Source organism: Salvelinus fontinalis, chromosome 20 (genome assembly GCF_029448725.1).
Source record: "Salvelinus fontinalis isolate EN_2023a chromosome 20, ASM2944872v1, whole genome shotgun sequence".
Classification (NCBI taxonomy): domain Eukaryota; kingdom Metazoa; phylum Chordata; class Actinopteri; order Salmoniformes; family Salmonidae; genus Salvelinus; species Salvelinus fontinalis.
This window is the reverse complement of record NC_074684.1, coordinates 25,438,322-25,461,976: the sequence shown is the minus strand read 5'-3', so window position 1 is coordinate 25,461,976 and position 23,655 is coordinate 25,438,322. Positions and strand designations below refer to the sequence as shown.

The following is a 23,655-nucleotide window of genomic DNA, read 5'->3' as shown; positions in this document are numbered from 1 at the left end:
ACCTTGCCGCACTGGGAGGGCTAGGTTGGGCATCGAGCCGAGTGCCATGAAGCCGGCCCAACGTATCTGGTCTCCAGTACGTCTCCTCGGGCCGGTGTACATGGCACCAGCCTTACAGGTGGTGTCCCCGGTTCGCCTGCATAGCCCAGTGCGGGCTATTCCACCTCGCCGCACTGGCAGGGCTACGGGGTCCATTCAACCTGGTAAGGTTGGGGAGGCTCGGTGCTCAAGAGCACGTGTCCTCCTTCACGGTCCGGTATATCCGGCGCCACCTTCCCACCCCAGCTCAGTACCACCAGTGCCTACACCACGCACCAGGCTTCCAGTGCATCTCCAGAGCCCTGTTCCTCTTCCACGTACTCTCCCTATGGTGCGTGTCTCCAGCCCGGTGCCTCCAGTTCCGGCACCACGCACCAAGCCTCCTGTGCGTCTCCAGAGCCCTGGACGCACTGTTCCTTCTCCCCGCACTCGCCCTGAGGTGCGTGCCCTCAGCCCGGTACCTCCAGTTCCGGTACCACGCACCAGGCCTAGAGTGCGCCACGAGAGTCCAGTGTGCCCTGTTCCTGTTCCCCGCACTCGCCCTGAGGTGCGTGCCCTCAGCCCGGTACCTCCAGTTCCGGTACCACGCACCAGGCCTATAGTGCGTCTCAGCCGGCCAGAGTCTGCCGTCTGCCCAGCGGTGCCTGAACGGCCCGTCTGCCCAGCTCCGTCTGAGCCATCTGTCTGCCCAGCGCCGTCTGAGCCATCTGTCTGCCCAGCGCCGTCTGAGCCATCTGTCTGCCCAGCGCCGTCTGAGCCATCTGTCTGCCCAGCGCCGTCTGAGCCATCTGTCTGCCCAGCGCCATCTGAGTCAGCCGTCTGCCACGAGCCATTAGAGCCGCCCGTCTGTCCCGAGCCAGTAGAGCCGTCCGTCAGTCAGGAGCCGCTAGAGCCGTCCGTCAGTCAGGAGCTGCCAGAGACGCCCGCCAGTCAGGAGCTGCCAGAGACGCCCGCCAGTCAGGAGCTGCCAGAGACGCCCGCCAGTCAGGAGCTGCCAGAGACGCCCGCCAGTCAGGAGCTGCCAGAGACGCCCGCCAGTCAGGAGCTGCCAGAGACGCCCGCCAGTCAGGAGCTGCCAGAGACGCCCGCCAGTCAGGAGCTGCCAGAGACGCCCGCCAGTCAGGAGCTGCCAGAGACGCCCGCCAGTCAGGAGCTGCCAGAGACGCCCGCCAGTCAGGAGCTGCCCTACAGTCAGGAGCTGCCCTACAGTCCGGAGCTGCCCTACAGTCCGGAGCTGCCCTACAGTCCGGAGCTGCCCTACAGTCCGGAGCTGCCACTCAGCCCGGACCTGCCGGAGTCCCTCAGCCAGGACCTGCCGGAGTCCCTCAGCCAGGACCTGCCGCCCCTTATCCCGGTGTTGCCCCTTGTCCCGGTGCTGCCCCTTGTCCCGGTGCTGCCCCTTGTCCCGGTGCTGCCCCTTGTCCCGGTGCTGCCCCTTGTCCCGGTGCTGCCCCTTGTCCCGGTGCTGCCCCTTGTCCCGGTGCTGCCCCTTGTCCCGGTGCTGCCCCTTGTCCCGGTGCTGCCCCTTATCCCGGTGCTGCCCCTTATCCCGGTGCTGCCCCTTATCCCGGTGCTGCCCCTTATCCCGGTGCTGCCCCTTCATTTAGGTGGGGTTAGTGGGAGGGTGGTCATTGGGAGGGGGATAAAGAAGCGGGGATTGATTATGGTGGGGTGGGGACCTCGTCCACCGCCAGAGCCGCCACCGTGGACAGACGCCCACCCAGACCCTCCCCTAGACTTTGTGCTGGTGCGCCCGGAGTTCGCACCTTAAGGGGGGGGTTCTGTCACGTTCCTGACCTGTTTTCCTTTGTTTTGTATTCATTTTAGTTGGTCAGGGCGTGAGTTGGGTGGGTTTGTCTATGTTTGTATTTCTATGTGGGGTTTTGTGTTCGGCCTGGTATGATTCTCAATTAGAGACAGGTGTGTATTGTTTGTCTCTAATTGAGAGTCATACAAAGGCAGCCAGGGTTTCACTGGGGTTTTGTGGGTGTTTGTTTCCTGTGTTAGTGTTTGGGCCACACAGGACGGTTTCGGTTTTGTCACGTTGGTTGTTTTTGTATTTTGTATTGTTTTGTTCACTTTCATTAAAAGAATGAACACTAACCACTCTGCGTTTTGGTCCACACCTTCTGTCAGCGAGGACAGCCGTAACAGGTATACAGAAGATAGCCCTATTTGGTAAAATACAAAGTCCATATTATGGCAAGAACAGCTCAAATAAGCAAAGAGAAACGACAGTCCATCACTACTTTAAGACATGAAGGTCAATCAATCCGGAACATTTCAAGAACTTTTCAAGTTTCTTCAAGTGCTGTTGCAAAAACCATCAAGAGCTACGATGAAACTGGCTCTCATGAGGACTGCCACAGGAAAGGAAGACCCGGAGTTACCACTGATGCAGAGGATAAGTTCATTACTGTTACCAGCCTCAGTAAATGCAGCCCAAATAAATGCTTCACAGAGTTCAAGTAACAGACACATCTCAACATCAAATGTTAAGAGGAGACTCTGTGAATCAGGACTTCATGGTCAAATTGCTGCAAAGAAACCACGACTAAAGGACACCAATAAGAAGAAGAGACTTGCTTGGGCCAAGAAACACGAGCAATGGACATCAGACCGGTGGAAATCTGAGATTTTTGGTTCCAAACGCTGTGTCTTCGTGAGACACAGAGTAGGTGAAAGGATTATCTCTGCATGTGTGGTTCTCACCGTGAAGCACGGAGGAGGAGGGGTGATGGTGTGGGGGTGCTTTGCTGGTGACACTGTCTGTGATTTATCTAGAATTCAAGGCACACTTAACCAGAATGGCTACCAAAGCATTCTGCAGCGATACGCTATCCCATCTGGTTTGCGCTTAGTGGGACTATCATTTGTTTTTCAACAGGACAATGACCCAAAACACACCTCCAGGCTGTGTAAGGGCTATTTGACCAAGAAGGGGAGTGATGGAGTGCTGCATCAGATGTCCTGGCCTCCACAATCGCCCGACCTCAACCAAATTGAGATGGTTTGGAATGAGTTGGACTACAGAGTGAAGGAAAAGCAGCCAACAAGTGCTCAGCATATGTGGGAACTCCTTCAAGACTGTTGGAAAAGTATTCCTCATGAAGCAGGTTGAGAGAATGCCAAGAGTGTGCAAAGCTGTCATCAAGACAAAGGGTGGCTACTTTGAAGAATCTCAAATATAAAATATATTTTGATTTGTTTCACACTTTTTTTGTTACTACATGATTCCATTTGTGTTATTTCATAGTTTTGATGTCTTCACTATTATTCTACAATGTAGAAAATAGTATAAATAAAGAAAAATCCTTGAATAGGACAAAAATGTGTCAGCACCTGTGAGTCACCTACTGTACAGAGGACATTAAATCTTAAGAGATGATAGCAATGTAATTACCTTCCCTCCATTATGGGACAGTGACCCGTTTAGACAGGACAGAGAAATAGTGATGGTGTCCCAAATGGCACCCTATTACCTATATAGTGCACTACTTTGACCAGGGGTTGGGCCCGGTTCAGGCAACAGTGCCCAAAAACAGGAAAATAATGACATTTTTCAAGGAACCGGGAATGAAAGTCATTCATAGTATTTTGGAACAGAACTGTTATTTTTTCTATTTTATCTAGCATTTCTTTCTAGTTCCACAAAAAAAAGTGACAAAACGCCTACGCAAAGCCCTCACTGTCACTCAGAAATATATTCCACTGTCTGCCTGCAAGCTGAAAATCTTTGCCAGTGTGTGTGCGTATTTAGGCAACCTTTCCCTCTGAAGCATATGCTACTGTACTGACATTACAGTACCATAGGCTACTGTACTGACATTACCATAGGCTACCATCCTGACATTACATTGGCTACAGTTCTGACATTACTATAGGCTACCGTCCTAACATTCTGATAGGCTACTGTACTGACATTACCATAGGCTAGTGTACTGACATTACCATAGGCTACTGTCCTGACATTCCCATTGGCTACCGTCTTGACATTCCCATAGGCTAGTGTACTGACATTACCATACGCTACTGTCCTGACATTACCATAAGCAACTGTACTGACATTACCATAGGCAACCGTCCTGACATTACCATAAGCAACTGTACTGACATTACCATAGGCAGCTGTACTGACATTACCATAGGCTACTGTACTGACATTCCCGTAGGCAACTGTACTGACATTACCATAGGCAACTGTACTGACATTACCATAGGCTACTGTACTGACATTACCATAGGCTACTGTCCTGACATTCCCACAGGCTAGTGTACTAACATTACCATAGGCTACTGTACTGACATTACCATAAGCAACTGTACTGACATTCCCATAGGCTAGTGTACTGACATTACCATAGGCAACCGTACTGATATTCCCATAGGCTACCGTTTTGACATTTCCATAGGCTACTGTACTGACATTACCATAGACTACTGTCTTGACATTACCATAGGCAACTGTACTGACATTACCATAGGCTGCTGCCCTGACATTACCATAGGCAACTGTACTGACATTACCATAGGCAACTGTACTGACATTACCACCATAGGCAACTGTACTGACATTACCATAGGCTGCTGCCCTGACATTACCATGGGCAACTGTACTGACATTACCATAGGCTACCGTCCTGACATTACCATAGGCAACTGTACTGACATTACCATAAGCAACTCTACTCACATTACCATAGGCAACTGTACTGACATTACCACCATAGGCAACTGTACTGACATTACCATGTACTACTGTACTGACATTACCATAGGCAACTGTACTGACATTACCATAGGCAACTGTTCTGACATTACCATAGACTACTGTCCTGACATTACCATAGGTAACTGTACTGACATTACCATAGGCAACTCTACTCACATTACCATAGGCAACTGTACTGACATTACCATGTACTACTGTACTGACATTACCATAGGCAACTGTACTGACATTACCATAGGCAACTGTTCTGACATTACCATGTACTACTGTACTGACATTACCATAGGCAACTGTACTGACATTACCATAGGCAACTGTTCTGACATTACCATAGGCAACTGTTCTGACATTACCATAGACTACTGTCCTGACATTATCATAGGCAACTGTACTGACATTATCATAGGCAACTGTACTGACATTACCATAGGCAACTGTACTGACATTACCACCATAGGCAACTGTACTGACATTACCATAGGCTACTGTACTGACATTACCATAGGCTACCATCTTGACATTCCCATAGGCAACTATACTGACATTCCCATAGGCTACTGTACTGACATTACCATAGGCTACCGTCTTGACATTCCCATAGGCTAGTGTACTGACATTACCATAGGCTACTGTACTGACATTCCCATAGGCTACTGTACTGACATTACCATAGGCTACTGTACTGACATTACCATAGGCTAGTGTACTGATATTACAATCATGATTCAGAAGCTAGGGAGAGAGATTTGTAATTAGCTAGAGAAGAATGGATACATTTTTTCTATGCTAGTTAAGGATACTATAGGCTTAGTTATCACGTTTCACATTGGATTTATTATCTACAAAAAGGTATGACGTGTTTCCAATTCTCTTGCCGTTCTGCACATAAGCTTTTCATAGATAGCTAGCTCAAGCTTGTTAGCTAGCTAGCTGAAAGGACATTCAAAGTTCCTCCATAGAAGCCACTCCTCCTGGATATAATTCTGTGGACCTAATTCAGATAATGCATGTCATAACAAGATGCACAGCACTTCAAGCCTCCTCCTCAACCCTCTCGCGCTCTCTCCCCACCAGCAAAATTTCAGTCACATCTTGCACCATAGGCTACACTTGTCTTTCCATCATGCATGTAAACAACTAGCTTGTCTGCTCTATCCACACTGATTGGTGAAGTCATTTAATTAGTTAAATGTATAAAAACGCTGATTTGACAGGTTAAAAAAGGAACAGAAAGGAGCGCTATTTTTCGGGTTTGAACTGGTTCAGAACTGTATTTTGCTGACCAGAACAGTGGAACAGAACAAAAAAATGTGCGCTTCTGTTCAGAACGAAACGATTGGAAAAAATGTTGGTTCCAACCCTTGCTTTTGACTAGAGCCCTATGGGTGCACTATAAAGGAAATAGGATGCCATTTGGGATACTCATATCATCTCACCAAAGGACAGACTCACCATCACCATCATCAACCAGTCTCTTAGACGGAGCTATTTAATAACCACTTTACAACCCAGTTTATACAGTAGATGTAATATATTTCCCTACTTACTCAAGATAATGTTTATTTAGGGACAAGCATGTTAAAAGTTCATATTCTGTTAACTCATACCAAAATAATATTGTTTGTCCACACCATTCTGTAGTTGGGGAAGGCCCACACCAATCCAACACAGAAAAGCTGCTTTTTAAGATACTTCATAAAAAAAGTTGGAAGGAAAACTATTTAACTCATACTAAAATGACTTATAGGTCATATTTCATAGAAACCTGGAAACACAGGACAGTTACTTTAAAGAAACGGGCTCTTTCTGAAACATGACCCTTTCACACCTGAAACACACAACCTCTCATGCATTATGCATAACGCAGAAAGAGTGAATGAAAGGGATCCTGCTTTGGTGTGTGACAGAGTAATCTCTCATGGACAGACTACGTAAACATAAATGGTACCGTAGATCTGTCATGATACAACGGGATGGGTGAGATACCGAGCAGCATTAGTTCCGGTAAATTGTACAAATCACAATTTCACAGGTTTTAGCGTCTTTAGAATTTCGTAAGGGGAGGGGACATTTGGCCCATAGACTTTCCTATAACTTGCAAAGATGGAGGATGGAGCTCTTTATTCTGGTTCCGATCCGTGTTCTATCTCTTCTCTATACACATATGGACCCAGAACTTAATCGAGCATCTGACCAATTACCCAAGACTTTAGTTCTGGTTTAACCGAGAATAGTCACAGAGCCATTCCCAGGAATAACCCATAGTAACTTACTAAACACACATTGCTAATTTTACATAAAACAGGAACAGATTGATCTTTCAGGGGAGATTTCCACAGAGATGGAGGGATGGTGACTTATTTTCTAGCTATCGAGGCAACAGTAAAAGTCTTTGGACAGGCATTACATTATTAATGCATGCTAGCTCCAACCCCACACAGCTCGGAACCACACAGCTCCTTCACATGTGGTGTGTGCCCCAGTTTTGCGGGCCAAGTGTGTGTATGTGATGTGTGAGTGTGTGACATCAATATGTCAGAGGAGAATTGTTATCACTATGACACATCTATGGGTGGTGAGGGTTGGGGGGTTCTGAAGGGGTGAGGCTGGAATGACAGGAGTGCTGGGAAGGGGAAGAAAAGTGTTGGCTGCGTGAGGGAGATTGCGTCAGTCACAGAGTTAAGTGCTACCTGCTACAGAGAGCTGAGGAGCTGATGAGAGCTGAGAGTGGAGGGAGAGGTGATAATTGGTAATCATGGTTCTACATGGTCTCACTAGCACCATCGCTACAGTAGCACATCTCCCTCTCTCCTCGTCAGCTATAAGACCTCACAGATTAAATTAAAACACTGTTAGGATGTCTTATATCCTCCCTGACACCATTCATCTCAACACCATTCATGGCAAAGAGACAGTTGATATTGGACTGAGAAGATATGAAGTGAATAGTGATAAAAACAGGCTGATGATGAAACAGTCAAAAGAACCAGATTGGAGTGAATGTCTGACTGTGTGTTTGACCAGGTGTGGAAACTAAGATGTTGTTCTTAATACTAGGTGTTATACAGTAGGTGTTATAGAGGTTACGCTCAGTTGTTATACAGTAGGTGTTATAGAGGTTACGCTCAGTTGTTATACAGTAGGTGTTATAGAGGTTACGCTCAGTTGTTATACAGTAGGTGTTATAGAGGTTACGCTCAGTTGTTATACAGTAGGTGTTATAGAGGTTACGCTCAGTTGTTATACAGTAGGTGTTATAGAGGTTACGCTCAGTTGTTATACAGTAGGTGTTATAGAGGTTACGCTCAGTTGTTATACAGTAGGTGTTATAGAGGTTACGCTCAGTTGTTATACAGTAGGTGTTATAGAGGTTACGCTCAGTTGTTATACAGTAGGTGTTATAGAGGTTACGCTCAGTTGTTATACAGTAGGTGTTATAGAGGTTACGCTCAGTTGTTATACAGTAGATACATACCTCCTCAGGTAGGCTGAGGACCAAGTCATTCTCGGCCTGTCCCACCAGAGCCTGCAAGAAGTATTCTGAGCAGGCGGCCAGCACGGCCCGGTGGCCGCGGAACTCCTTGCCCTCCACCAGGACAGTCACATCGCACAGGATATCCTGCTTCCGCTGGTCGTTCAGGCACAGGAGGATATTGGTACAATGAACCGTCGACTCATACACGTACATGGGGGCTTCAGGCTTCTCATCCACGGACATTCCGCTCACGCCCTGGAAATAGAAGCACAATGGGGTGAGAGGGGGGTGGGGTTCAGCTTTCAGATTAATGTGGCGAGCCCTGTTGGTGAGCTAGTGCATACCGCAGGGCTGACATCAGTGGGCCTCTCCTCATCTCCCACGGCCCAGCCTACTTCACCAGCCCCAAACACAGTCAGCCCCATGATTGAATACATACACCATGACCAGATCAGACCGCCTCAGCTCAGCTTTACTCTCTCAAACACCCCTTATAGCCAGGAAATATACACACTCTCAAACCGCAAGTACCTAACACATTCCCACTCATACACGCCCTTGCATGCAAACACACAAGCAATAACACACATCCTCCCACATACACACACCTCCACATAGACTCATGTTCCTGTACACAGCCCACACAGCCCCCCCCCACACACACACATCATACCGCAAACAAAAAACAGCTTGCATACCCTATGCACACGGACACTGATACAGTAGCACAACAGAACACACACTCCCTGTCTAAAAGGTGTCATCCTTTCACAGAGACAGACAGAGAAGAAAGTCCTCAGGCTCCTAATCTAAGAAGGTCGGGAGGGACTATATGAGTGCCACTCAAGCACACTCAGCACAGAATAATAAGACTCTCAAACAGGAGAAGAATGAACACCAGTCATACAAACTCCACTCGAGCCTCCTCGCCAGAACTGTGTAAACTGTGTAAAGGAACACAGTGTCTATACAGTTGTTTATGTTGCTTTAATCCCTCAGAAGCCTGATATTTGGCTTTGGTCCTTGCAGTCAAGCGCTTCCACCCACAGTCATTTAGGCTGTACTAAAGGAAGAAAAGCATAATGTATATTTAAAAGCATTTCATCTTATCAGTGCTCCACATACACACAGTGCAGGGAGAATTGAAAGGACTGGTTCTCTCTGCAAAAAAGGATGCTTCACAACAGTGTTTCCCAACCCTGGTCCTCCAGTACCCCCAACAAAACACATTTTTATTGTAACCCTGGACAAGCACACCTGATTCAACGTGTTAACTAATCATCAAGCCCTCAATGAGTTGAATGACGTGTGTTTGTCAAGGGCTACAATAAACCTGTGTACTGTTGGGGGCACTGGAGGACCAGAGTTGGGAAACACTGCTTTACAACACTACGACAACAACACGTTTGTACCAATGTTCTGCCTTTATTGAGTAAGTGACTCTTAAAGGTATACTTCGGGATTTTGGCAATGAAGCCCTTTATCTACTTCCCCAGAGTCAGATGAACTCATGGATACCATTTCTATGTGTCTGCATCCTGTAGGACGGAAGTTAGAGGTAGTTTTGCGAGCTAATGCTAACTAGTGTTTGCCCAATGACTGGCATTCTATGTTATCTACTAGCATGTGTGTAACAATAAAGTCAGAAATCACACTAATGCTAGTTAGCAACTTCTTTCAAACTGCAGGCAGGGACACAAAAAATGGTTTCCACGAGTTGATCTGACTTTGGGGAAGTAGATAAGAGGCTTCATTGCTAAAATCCTGAAGTATCCCTGTAAACGTGAAACCACTGAAGAATATTGTTAATTGATCATATTGCTATAGAAACCAAGTAATAAACACAGATAGAGCCTGCCGGACTTGTTTCCATCATATAATGAGTTTTCACATCCGCAGGGCTTGCTGTTCTTAGTAAATCAGAGCTGCATGACTCCATAGTTCCTTCAAAACACACATAAGAAGCTCTGTTCTTGGAACCGGCAGCACATTTCCATGAAGTCAGTGTCAGGCCAATTTTCCCCTCTGCTCAACCACTGGCGATAGATAGGAATTCAACTATCTTTCAGCTATCCTTCTGCAGATAAATCATACGGAGGCACTCTATAACTGACTCTCTTTTATGCCTGGGTTTGCTTACTCGTCAACCCCTACTTCATTCCTGGTTCTACACGTAGAACATAGATAACTTTGTGTACATGTAGTCATCAGTCACATTAAGAGGAGTCCCTAGTGACCGGCCAGGCCATGCTTTCCTTGACTGTCAGACACTGTGCCACATTTGGAGCAGTCCTGGCTCTCACTCAGACAGCTGAATATAACATCAGTAAAATAGCTCTAACACACCGCCTCGCCTCAGTGGACGACAACACTACTGGTGAGAATGGAGGCTTCTTTCCCCCCTGCAAACGGAAATGTCTCTGTTGAAAATGGAAACTCCTGTCTTGTAAATGGAAGTGGACTGACCGGAAAACACTACTCTGCTGCTCTGCCAGGGTAGTGAAATATCACCTATGTCCATTTCCTACCAGGAATGAGAATCAGACAGTGCTCAGGTTTTACACCTCAATAACTACAGTGCAAACTATGTAGTCATCAACTACATGAGGGAGAGAGTTCTGGCCCTTACCTCTCCAGGTTTAAAAACAAACCTAATTTGATCTCACTGCTGTTACTATACCAGCCATCATTGCAGACCCTCATATCTTTTGCTGTGGTATGATAGGGCTGGTGCGGCCATGCGGGGGCCGGTTTGTAACCACTGTCCAGACATTTACAGTGGTTGTCTGAGTGGTCGGTCCCAATTATTGTTCAGTTTTTTTTATTTCCACCATACATTTCTCAGTGTGCTTGGCAGGATAATGACCTGTCTTCCAAGAATAATGTCTCCAGATGTGGTTGCAAGGTTCATAACAATCCAAACATGCTATTTCTAACCCTGGAATGTGTGTTCGCCTTGCTTCCATTTCAGAAGTCTGTTTTGCAGCGGGGAAGGAAAAATACAGGGACGATACACACAAACACACACGCACGCACCACAAAATAGCTGGTTATGGTTGCGTTCTGATTAGAATTGCTGAGGGATGCAAAGCTCTTTTTTTAAGTTAATTTAGTTTCTACCGCAGCTCTTTTCACTAACTGATGCAGCTAACCTGCTTTGTGACTAACACTCCTGTACAGATCAAAAGCGCAGTAGTGTGGTGATACGTTTCCGACAAACCCATCAACAGAGCTGACTCTGGGCCTAGGCACAGCTCTATTCTCCTGAAGCACCGACACTGATTAATACTAATGTAGGGCCTCCCGGGTGGGGCAGTGGTCTAGGGCACTGCATTGCAGCGCTAGCTGCGCCCAGGCTCTGTCGCAGCCGGCCGCGACCGGGAGGTCCATGGGGCAACGCACAATTGGCCTAGCGTTGTCCGGGTTAGGGAGGGTTTGGCCGGTAGGGATATCCTTGTCTCATCGCGCACCAGCAACTCCTTTGGCGGGCCGGGCGCAGTGCGCGCTAACCAAGGTCTCCAGGTGCATGGTGTTTCCTCTGACACTTTGGTGCGGCTGGCTTCCGGTTTTGATGCGGACTGTGTTAAGAAGCAGTGCGGCTGGTTGGGTTGTGTTTCGGAGGCTTTCGACCTTCGTCTCTCCCGAGCCCGTACGGGAGTTGTAGCGATGAGACAAGATAGTAAGTACTAACAATTGGATACCACGAAATTGGGGAGAAAAAAGGGGGTACAATTTATTTATTTTTAAACACAAAAAAACCAACACTAATGTGGCTGGAGAGGAGTCAGTTCTCAGCTCTTTACACTTTACCAGCGATTCCTGTAATATTATACAGTATATTAACAAAGACATGCATACAAGCGTACATACACAAAGTACGCACACACACACACACACACACACACACACACACACACACACACACACACACACACACACACACACACACACACACACACACACACACACACACACACACACACACACACACACACACACACACACACACACACAGCTTATTTGAGTTCAATGTGCGACTACAATGCGTCTATACTGTACAGTAAACAAAGGAACTACTACCATCAAAGACCCATACTGTCACCATCCACCAGCCACTTGCAATACCTTTTCTGCAGACGCCTTTATGATTGCAGTTAGCTGTCGCCTGCATGCACTGTATGAATGGACTCGTGGTCTGTATGTGGACCGTCTGCACCTTGACTGTAAAAGCCTTTCCTCAGTCCATTCAACTGACTGACTCCTGACTCCTGACCACTAGCTGAAAGGTTATAGCCTAGCCAGTAGAACCCAGTCACCTCCCGTCTCACAGGCTCAGTGAGGTTAATGGGGTTAGTGGGGTTACTCACGCACACACACAGACAAAACAGTGGATGGTTTCAGTCACCTATGACATGGCATTATGATGCGTTTCGGCTTAGGGGGCCCTGTAGGAGAGGGGGAGTAAGAGCATCATGATGGGCTCTGTGACGTGTCCTCTCCTCTCTGTGTCTCTTAGGCATGTGCAGAGAGGGGATTGACGTGAAGAGAAGGGGGAGCAGAGGGGAGAGGACTCTCCTCTCTCTCTCTCTCTCTCTCTCTCTCTCTCTCTCTCTCTCTCTCTCTCTCTCTCTCTCTCTCTCAATGCGGAACAAAACAAAGCCTAAAGCGCCACACTCATGACAGCAGAAAGGTCACATAACTCAGAAACAGGGCATCATCTACCAGGGACCAAACCCCCTTCCCACATGTACACCCTGGATGCCATGACAACGCACTCCTCCTCAGACATACACGCCTTTCTCTCTACAGCCATTTTCACAGAGTATGGGATGATGTGAGGTATCTTAACAGACAACACAATGGAAAATTAGAGACTGTTCTGATGCCAGATGTCTGTAACTACTCCGAGGATGTGTATGACTTTAATTGTAACATAGTTTCTAATCAGAAAATCTGAATCACTCTCTCTCTCTCTATGATGGCATTTGCTGGAAGTAAACAAGCCATGTCTGCTGCTGTAATACTATTAGGAGTGTGTCCCAAATGGCACCCTATTCCCTTTATAGTACACTACTTTTGACCACTTTTGACCAGGGCCCATGGGGTGCCATTTGGGACGCACACCAAGTCTCCTGAGCAGTATGTATTGAATACTAGCAAGACTACGAGTAATGGGAGAGAACATTGCGTTACTGTGTAATGTGTACCATTAGGACAGGAGGCCTGATGCCAGATGTCTGTAACTACTCCGAGGATGAGCATGACTTTAATTGTAAATTACCAAATTAAGTAGCTAGCGATAAGAAATGTGCTTGGAGAGGTAATGTCAAACAGGCAGCTAAGGCAGTCAATGTCAAACATGGCTTTAAAGGTGATAAAACCACTAATTGAAAAAATGTCTGCCTGGGGGAAATAGATAACCCCTGCCGATATACCATAAACATCGCCCAGCACCATCCTATGACTGACAGATAAACAGATGGAAAGACAAACATGTGTGGCCCCCATTGCCTGCTGTATGTTCCTATAAATGCCTATATTCATCTTTGTACTTTCTCTAAAATGAGGGATCAGAGCCCTCCACTCACTTCAACATGAAAGTCAACCCAGATGACTATTCCCATTAAGTGGCAATTTCCTCATCTCAATGGTCTCAGGCTCCTGCATGCTTCTCTTCATGCAGATCTCTCCCTCCCACAGGACATTAGAGAATTCTGCTTATTCAACCACCTGGAGGGCTCCGTGTGTAATTGTTCAACTGTTTCAAAAGTCATGTATTGGAATGAAAACGACGACGTAGTAATCCATGTAGTACGTGTTCTCTTGGCCATCAAGGTCATTATTTCCTCAGCCTGTTAAGGGTTTTGGTGTGGGGCTTTAGGTAAGTTAATTGTAGTAGATTAGTGAAACCAAATCATTGAGAGGCGCAGACAGACAGACACCTGAGAGGGCCGGGCAGAGAGCTGTTAAGTTGGTGACAGTATCTGTACAGATGTGTTTCCCTAATATAGAAATCAATAATACAAAGGTATATTGGTATTCATCTGCTTGCTATTTGGGTTTTTAGGCAATGTTTCTGTATAAGCACTTTATGACATCTGCTGATGTAAAAAGGGCTTTATAAATACATTTGATTAGATATATAAATAACAGACAGTAGTTTAAGTGAGCACATAGGTGTCATTGATAGTCAGCAATATTAATATAATTTTTAACTCGTGAAAATATGTTGTAGGATAATTTACACAAGATAGTTTACACTGAATCTATGATGCATTAAGTAATAGAGGTCATAACATGTCGAGATCGGTGTGGTAGAACTTGATTGGCCTGCACAGAGCCCTGACCTCAACCCCATCGAACCTTTCGGATTAATTGGGACACCGACTGGAAGCCAGGCCTATTCGCCCAACATCAGTGCCCAACCTCACTAATGTTCTTTTGGCTGAACGGAAGCAAGTTCCCGCAGCAACATTCCAACATCTAGTGGAAAGCCTTCCCAGAAGAGTGAAGGGTGTTATTGCAGCAAAGGTGGGACCAACTCCATATTAATGCCCATGATTTTGGAATAAGATGTTCGACGACCAGGTGTCTTTTGGTCATGTAGTGTATGTATAGAACATTGGGGGCTCCTCAGAGAAGGAATGGGAGGACCATCCTCCTCAGTGAATTATTACATTTTTTTGAATAGTGAAACCTAAAAAAAATTATCATTTTTAGATAAAACTATACTAAATATATTAATGTAACCAAATCATTGATTAAACACACTGTTTTCCAATGAAGGTCTACAGTAGCCTCAACAGCACTCTGTAGGGTAGCACCATGGTGTAGACGGAGTACAGCTAGCTTCTGTCCTCCTCTTAGTACATTGGCTTCAATACAAAACCTAGGAGGTTCATGGTTCTCACCCCCTTCCAAAGACTTAAACAGTAATTATGACAACTTCTGGAGGATGTACTCCAACCTGTTAGAGCTCTTGCAGCATGAACTGACATGTTGTCTACACAATCAGTGGACCAGCGAATTAATCTAGTACTGAACGCTATAGCTAGCTAGCACTGAAGTGCATAAAATGTGGTGAGTAGTTGACTCAAAGAGAGAGAAAGACAATAGTTGAACTGTTTTTAACAAATTAAAAAGCAAGAGAGAGGGAAAAGCAACAGAGAGGGAGATAACTATATTTCATAATTTGTTTCCAGTTTCACTTACTTAGCTAGCAAATGCAGCTATCTACTTTAGCCTACTCAAACAACTGGCTCAAACAGATGCTATGTTAGCTAGCTGGCTACAGTATGACTATCCAACACTGGAACTCTTCCAAGTCAAGGTCAGCTTTTAGTTTTACTAATTTATTGCCACCAGAACATGCCGATAAAACTGCTAAACTGCTTACTGACTGTACACTGTACTGCATGATTTTAGTGGGTTTACTAACGTGTTAGTTTTGTTAGATATGCTGACTATGACGTTACTATCGCTAATATGGTGACAACAATGTAGGCTGTGTGTAGCGGTTAGCGGTTATGATAAAGTTTGGCTTGGAAAGGTTTTTTCAGCTGGTCACAGACAGCTGATGTGTTGTGCATTGAAGTCCACTAGCAAAGGGAAAAGTTGAGAGTAGGAGAGTGCATAGATGTCAGAAGGAATACAATGTGGCTGCTATGAAAGTGAACTGTGTTTACTCGTGATCAGGGGTGTATTCATTCTGCCGATTCCGTTGAAAAACGTTTCTTAAACGGAAGCAAACAGAACGAAACATAACAGCAAACAGATAAGCATACCTGAATTTGTCCAATAGAAACCCATGTTTGCAACTGTTGGACTGATGATTACACCTAGATCAGTTAGATGCAGGCAAAAGTGTGCAAAGCTGTATTGAATGTGTCACTGTCCATGTGTCCATGTGTCACTGTCTGGCACCTCAAATTTTTCTCTCGACCTGTGTGCACCTACGTTGTATACATTAATTCATAGACTAGGTTGTAGCAAACCTCATGATGGGTAAATTAAAGTATCATGTAGTAGCCTAAACATATCGCTGGTCCATTGAACTGGGAGAATGGAATATAAAGGGCAGTCATCCAATATGCTGAAATAGAAAAAAGGAAACGCTCATAAGAAAAATGAGCGTCCTCCCTCATCTTAAATGGAATCGACCGCCACTGGTAAAGAAGGGGTGGCTATGAGAAGACAATGCATTGATGTATTTAACTCTGGGTCTCCTCAGGCCACAGAGAAGGGTTGCAGAGGTGTCAGACAGACACAGAGACAAGTCAGGCTATGCCGGTGTTCATTAAATCCCAACTCGATCAACAAAAGTCCACCCGGATAGAGATCAATATTATGTCACTACGCTCCGATCCCGAGCAAGAGCAAAAACAGCAAATTATTAACTTTCGACCAGTAGGCTGCCAGCACTTTAAATATTAATGTTAGAAAAGAGGAATGGGATCCGCTCTGTTTCTGGTGGTTGTGAAGGAGGGAAGAAAGAAGAGAGAGGGAAGGAGGGGAGAGAGGAGGAGGGAGATGGAAGAAAGAAGGAAGGAGAGGGGAGGAGGAGATCTCCTGATTTTGCACACTGCCATAGGGGACTTGGGGGACTTGTTTAGTAACACCATTAAGAGATCTGTACAATCCAACGTGTTAACAACTAAGGTAGTTCATGTCTTATAGAGGCAGGCAGAGGGCTATAACCTTCAGCACGTGAATCAATACTAAGAACACCATAGGGATTCACCCTCTAAGAAAAAACAATTAGTGAAAAGTACAATAGTATAGTCTGTGTAAACTATCAATGGCAACGGTTATCCAGATTAAAGTAGGTTAAAATGCTGACGTATTGCTGTGAAACATGAGGGTGGTCATGCAGGCTGTTGTGCTCCTTACACATGTATCTAGCAGAGTAGTTATTCCATATGCTCCACATCACAAAGACCTCACTCATCAGTCATCACTAACTGCTGATTGAAATGAAACATACATCGTACTGTATGCAGATGTAGGATCTTAATTTGAGCCAGTTTGCTACAGCAGGAAAATAATTGTGCAGCAACAGGAAATGTAAATTATTATGTGGATTATAATTAATGGTGTTACCTACAGAGAAAAAGGACTCTCCATGAGAGTATCAAATTCATTCTAATGATGATGGAGAATCAAATTAGAGCTCATTAATTCCATCGCACAGGGCTTTAGTCAAATTAGTATGTCAACGCAAGCAGTAACAACTAACAAGATGTTTTGAAGCAGTCTCTCATTTAGACCAAGATGTAATGAGGTTGGATCGATCACTCAGCATTAAATTGCTTTAATCGCAGAATCTACTTTACGACAGTGCTGAGACAACAACTATGTGGCTTGCCAACAAATAACAACACAGAAAACCACTTCCTGACAGAAATGCACCTTATGTAGCTCATGCCTGGAAACACAATATAGACAAACGTGCTCGTATTACCTCAGATGGATTTCTCAACTGGGCCAGTCATTCTGTAACTCTCCTTCTCACTCGGGTAACTTTATTATGTCTCGCTATCTGTTGCTGAGTACTGAGTACATCTGTGCATATGTGAGTGTGTGGGTGTGTGTGTACGGTGTATTTGTGTGTGTATCACTATGTGTGTGTGTGAGTGTGTGTGTGACGGCATACCAGAGTATTTTAGGACTCTTTCTGCTTAAGCTGCAGCTTGCATGAATCATGACTTCCCACATTGTAGGTCAGAAAGTAGGATGAGTCATAACACTGTCTTATATGGTAACAGACTTGTGACATATGATAGAAACACTGAGTTAACTGTAGACCTGGGCTATCTGGTCCGCATGGACACAAATGTAAATAATGTTCCCAGTTGCATCATATTCTGTGTCAACTATCAAATTGACACTGTGATCACGCTATAGAGTCTAGAGAAACACAGTAGAGACTTTAAAGCTTTGAGCTTGTCATGAAAAGCGCTATAGAAATGTAATACATTATTATTATTATTATTATTATTAACTGCTTATTTCTGAGCTGGAAATTTAAAACCAAAAATATATTTTGAAGGTAGATGAGGCAACGGCTGTCTTCAAGAAGAATACGGTAATCCCCTACATCCAGATACCGGAATTTTGCCTAGCAACTTGATGTTATTTACATGGTAAAAATGTAATAAGTGCAGGGTACATTCTTTTGTGTGCCTAATCTCGGAGAGTATCACAAACTACTAACCTTAACTTCTGCACCTCAAGCAAATTCCTCTCACGTCTCCATTGTGTCGATGTTTAAAAGCCCTTCCTCCTCCTGAGATCAGTTCAATCATTACAGAACCCTTTCTGCTGAAGCTCAACAACCACAGGCACCTGGGCCATATCAACCACAGGAAAACTCTGACGTGAGCAAAACACCCACTCCATCACATCACATTGCCTAAAACAAGCAAAACACCCTTACCATCACATCAGCTTGGTCTGAAACAAGCAAAACACCCTCACTATCACACCAGCTTGGTCTGAAACAAGCAAAACACCCTCACTATCACACCAGCTTGGTCTGAAACAAGCAAAACACCCTCACTATCACACCAGCTTGGTCTGAAACAAGCAAAAAACCCTCACTATCACACCAGCTTGGTCTGAAACAAGCAAAACACCCTCACTATCACACCAGCTTGGTCTGAAACAAGCAAAACACCCTCACTATCACACCAGCTTGGTCTGAAACAAGCAAAACACCCTCACTATCACACCAGCTTGGTCTGAAACAAGCAAAACACCCTCACTATCACACCAGCTTGGTCTGAAACAAGCAAAAAACCCTCACTATCACACCAGCTTGGTCTGAAACAAGCAAAACACCCTCACTATCACACCAGCTTGGTCTGAAACAAGCAAAACACCCTCACTATCACACCAGCTTGGTCTGAAACAAGCAAAACACCCTCACCATCACACCAGCTTGGTCTGAAGCAAGCAAAACACCCTCACCATCACATCAGCTTGGTCTGAAACAAGCAAAACACCCACACCATCACATCACATCAGCCTGAAACAAACAAAACACCCACACATCACATTACCTGAAACAAGCAAAACACCCACACCATCACATCAGCTTGGCCTGAAACAAGCAAAACACCCTCACCATCACATCAGCTTGGTCTGAAACAAGCAAAACACCCACACCATCACATCACATCAGCCTGAAACAAACAAAACACCCACACATCACATTACCTGAAACAAACAAAACACCCACACATCACATCAGCCTGAAACAAGCAAAACACCCACACCATCACATCACATTGCCTGAAACAAGCAAAACACCCACACCATCACATCACATTACCTGAAACAAGAAAAACACCCACACCATCACATCAGCTTGGCCTGAAACATGCAAAACACCCACACCATCACATCACATTACCTGAAACAAGCAAAATACCCTCACCATCACACCAGCTTGGTCTGAAACAAGCAAAACACCCTCACTATCACATCAGCTTGGCCTGAAGCAAGCAAAACACCCTCACCATCACACCAGCTTGGTCTGAAACAAGCAAAACACCCTCACTATCACACCAGCTTGGCCTGAAGCAAGCAAAACACCCTCACCATCACACCAGCTTGGTCTGAAACAAGCAAAACACCCTCACCATCACACCAGCTTGGTCTGAAACAAGCAAAACACCCTCACTATCACACCAGCTTGGTCTGAAACAAGCAAAACACCCTCACCATCACACCAGCTTGGTCTGAAACAAGCAAAAAACCCTCACTATCACACCAGCTTGGTCTGAAACAAGCAAAAAAAACTCACTATCACACCAGCTTGGTCTGAAACAAGCAAAACACCTTCACTATCACATCACATTGCCTGAAACAAGCAAAATAAGCAAAACATGGGGTTATTTCAGATTAATCTGGTTACCACAAGGAATTTGAGCGTTGCCACTAGAGCCAGAGCTGTGTGGTGAATGGTGAATGGGCGGCTGGGCGCATGTGCTAATTAAGCCTGGTGATTGGCAGACCATGGGGCTGCTGGGAAGAGTGTTTCCGAAGTGGGATTATTCCCTGAATTATTAATGAACGGGACCCAATGGAAGGGTCTGTCTGGCTGGGGGATGGGGGGTGGGGGGGTACTAGGGGGTTATGGGTAGTGTTGGAGAGGAGCCAGATGGATGGATTTATACAAAACAACACCAAAACAAAATCCACCAGATACAAAAATAATAATAATATGAAAATGTTGATGAGATATTTGGCAATTAAATAAAACTTCACCTACTAATGGAAAAAAACAAACAACAACAACCTGCGAATGGAAACTCTTCTCACAGGAAGGAGGTGACACAGGGAACCACCCACGGGAAGCCTTCAAAGGCTGAGGGTGTTGTTCAGTGTGTGTGGTGTGAACATGTATGTGTGAGTGCGTTGGAGGGCATTCATCCGTTGATATAGAAGTGAAAAAGCAGCTTTTCACACACACCACAGCACCCTTGAAGGTGTGATATCTGGCTATCTAGCGTTGTAAGAATAGATACAAGTGCTCTCTCTCAGTTGTAGCGTGTGCATGGATGTGTGAACTATAAAGCACAGACATGTTCAAGATCCCCAGCAGAGATCAGAGAGAGACGCTACCAAGCTAAACCATAAGGCAGAGATGAAAAGCTTCATTCAGGGTGATGACTGATTGTAATTCATCTACGTTGAGCATCAATAAATAATACGTTTCTCTGAGAAATCAGAGCTCCAGACAAAGATTGCATCTCAAATGGCACCCTATTCCCCATGTAGTGCACTACTTTTGACCAGAGCCCTATGGTATACATTACATGGGGAATAGGGTAAAATTTGAGACACAGACAAAAGCTCCACCATGGTGAAAAAAAATTCGCATGACAATAATTCCTGTTTCTATGGTTATTTACAGTTGTCATGTTATGCCCAATTAACCCCAGTTCTTACAAGAAGCAAGATTATACACTAGGAAGTAAGAGAGCCATACTGTACAAATGGTCCTTTCTCCAAAATGTGAAGGATATCACTCATTCATAATTTTTTTATTAATACATTCATTAATGAAGACTTTAGTTATTGCTTTTCAACCACAGTTTCAGTTTTGAAATGTGAATGGGAGGGTCAGCTATTCACCCTGCAGTATTTCCTCTTTAAACTCAACAGCTGCAAAATGTGTTCCTTAAAATCAAATTGACAAGAAGACAAATAAAGGAAACATGGTTATACTAATATACTAATTGAATGGTAAAGAATGACAGATCCACCATAGACAACTACAGCAGACTGGACTGGATAATCTGTCTAGAGTTTCCATAGAACTTTCTCACACATAGCCTCACTCCCTTTACTATGCTATAAGGTAATTGGACAGGTCACATAAATGGATGTCATGCAGTGTGTCACTAAGGTTGTCTAGGGATACACTGCCTGCCTGCACACCCGCTGCTGTCAGTTCATGACGTGTACTGTGGCTGGCTATGGTGAGGGGGTTGCAGTATGTTCACACATACCAACACAACACACCAGTGACCCTGGTCCTGGCCAAGCTGAGGGGACCTTGCTCACATTACACAGACACAGAGTGACTGTCTGCCAGTGCCCATACCAGGTCAGATGACCTGCTGGCAGAAACACTGACAGGAGTGTAAGAGAGCTAATCTGGGAGCTGAGGTGAGGCTGCAACACATGTGAATGTATGTGACTGGGGATAATGAGTCTGCATGTGCACACTAAGACAAGCAGAATAGTAGGTTAGATTAAATGTTGTGAAATTAATGCCATACAGATCATGAACAAATCCTCTAATAATAAATTATACCACTCACCACTCATCGTACACACAAGTCAAGTGATGTATTATTTCATATGCAACATCTGCGTGATTTTGCCTCCTACAGTGGTGACTCGACTAGTAACACCACTTCCTATGGAATCCCCATACCTTAGACCAGTGGCTCCCAATCAGGGGTACTTGGACCTCTGGGGGTACTTGAGAAGACTCATGAGACCATAGGTCTACTGGTAAAATGCACATGAGGGGGTACTTCAGGGGTACTCTGGGCAGAGCAACATTCAGCTGGTGGTACAGCAACTGAAAAAGGTTGGGAACTACTGCCTTAGACAGTCATGATAAGGTCAATGAGAGAAGAACACTGACACAGAACAGTCAAGTTGGAGCAAACCCAGACGTGATCAGTCAGAGAAGGAGATAGGAGGTGTACGTAAGACAACCCATGTGTGTCTGAAATACATTGAGAGGGCACGAACTGAAAGGTTATGGTTAAAGTAAGCACAGATGTGACACATACTGTGGTTAGTGTGGGTTAAGACAACTCTGTAGGTGACTCAAACTGAGAAGAGAAATCCACTGATTAGCATATGCACTCTTGTTGTACGTGAGAGACTTGAGACACGCTGGAAATATTCTGAGGGAGGAAACACTGACTGTACCTGTGGTGATGATCAGCGTGATTACAATAATGCCATTTCAATCACTGCCAGAGGTGGAAATGTTATGTATGTGAGCAATGCAAATGTTATGTATGTGAACAATACTCACCATTGCTCTTTGAGATGAGTACTGGTTGAAGTATTGTTTTGGTAGGTGGTTTTCTCTCCTCCACCACATGTTGTTACTTATTATGGACAGATATTGCTGCTATGTGACAAATGCTATCTAGTATCAATGGTGCTCAAATCTGAACTTCACCTTAATCCAGACATACATATGTTACCCTTCATACCTTCTTCAATTATTTGTATTTGTATTTATTAGGGATCCCCAAGGCAGCAGCTACTCTTCCTGGAGTCCAAACACATTAAAGGCACTTACATTACAATATAAAACAAAAGACAAAACAGTACATCATATAACATTATTACATCACTACATATCTACAATACAAAATGTATAATACCACCAAGGTACTGTTTACATGATCATCTGTTTACAGGGCCACTGGGCAAATGTTTACAGGGCCACTGGCCAATCTTACACTCTTGGGCCTAAGAGATCAATATATATCTCTGGAGCTATTGATTTCTGCTTGATTAAAACACTGCATCTTAAGTCCTCCAGACCAGACCAAGGAGGGAGGGAGGGGAGGAAAGAGAGGTGAGTGCAGCCAAGGTCTTGTGAGGGTCAACCATTATAGATTGTACCATTATAGAACTATATCTATTGCAGAAGAGGCTGGTTGAAAATGGTTGGTTGAAATGAGTACAATAGAGTTTCTATCAAAAGGGTCCGTATCGACAGGCTGTTGTTTTTCCTTTTTCATATTGATTCTGTTTGTGATGTAACTATTCTTCTCAAGACGCCCTCGAGAACAAGATGTCCCATCTCAAGAGGTTTATCCAGCCCACAAATATCGAAATAAACGCAAATGAATAATGGTTTCTA

General features: G+C 44.8%; 1 protein-coding gene across 2 annotated transcripts in view; it reads right to left on the bottom strand.

Moving 5' to 3' along the window:
• Positions 1 to 23,655, bottom strand: part of LOC129817573 (transcription regulator protein BACH2-like) — a 115,763-nt gene that overhangs the window by 34,999 nt on the left and 57,109 nt on the right. For both annotated transcript variants that reach the window (XM_055872965.1, XM_055872966.1), the window contains exon 2: positions 8,247 to 8,501. In XM_055872965.1, the coding sequence (XP_055728940.1) occupies positions 8,247 to 8,489 (243 nt within the window). In that variant the 5' untranslated portion in view covers positions 8,490 to 8,501. The remainder of the gene's footprint in view (positions 1 to 8,246; positions 8,502 to 23,655) is intronic.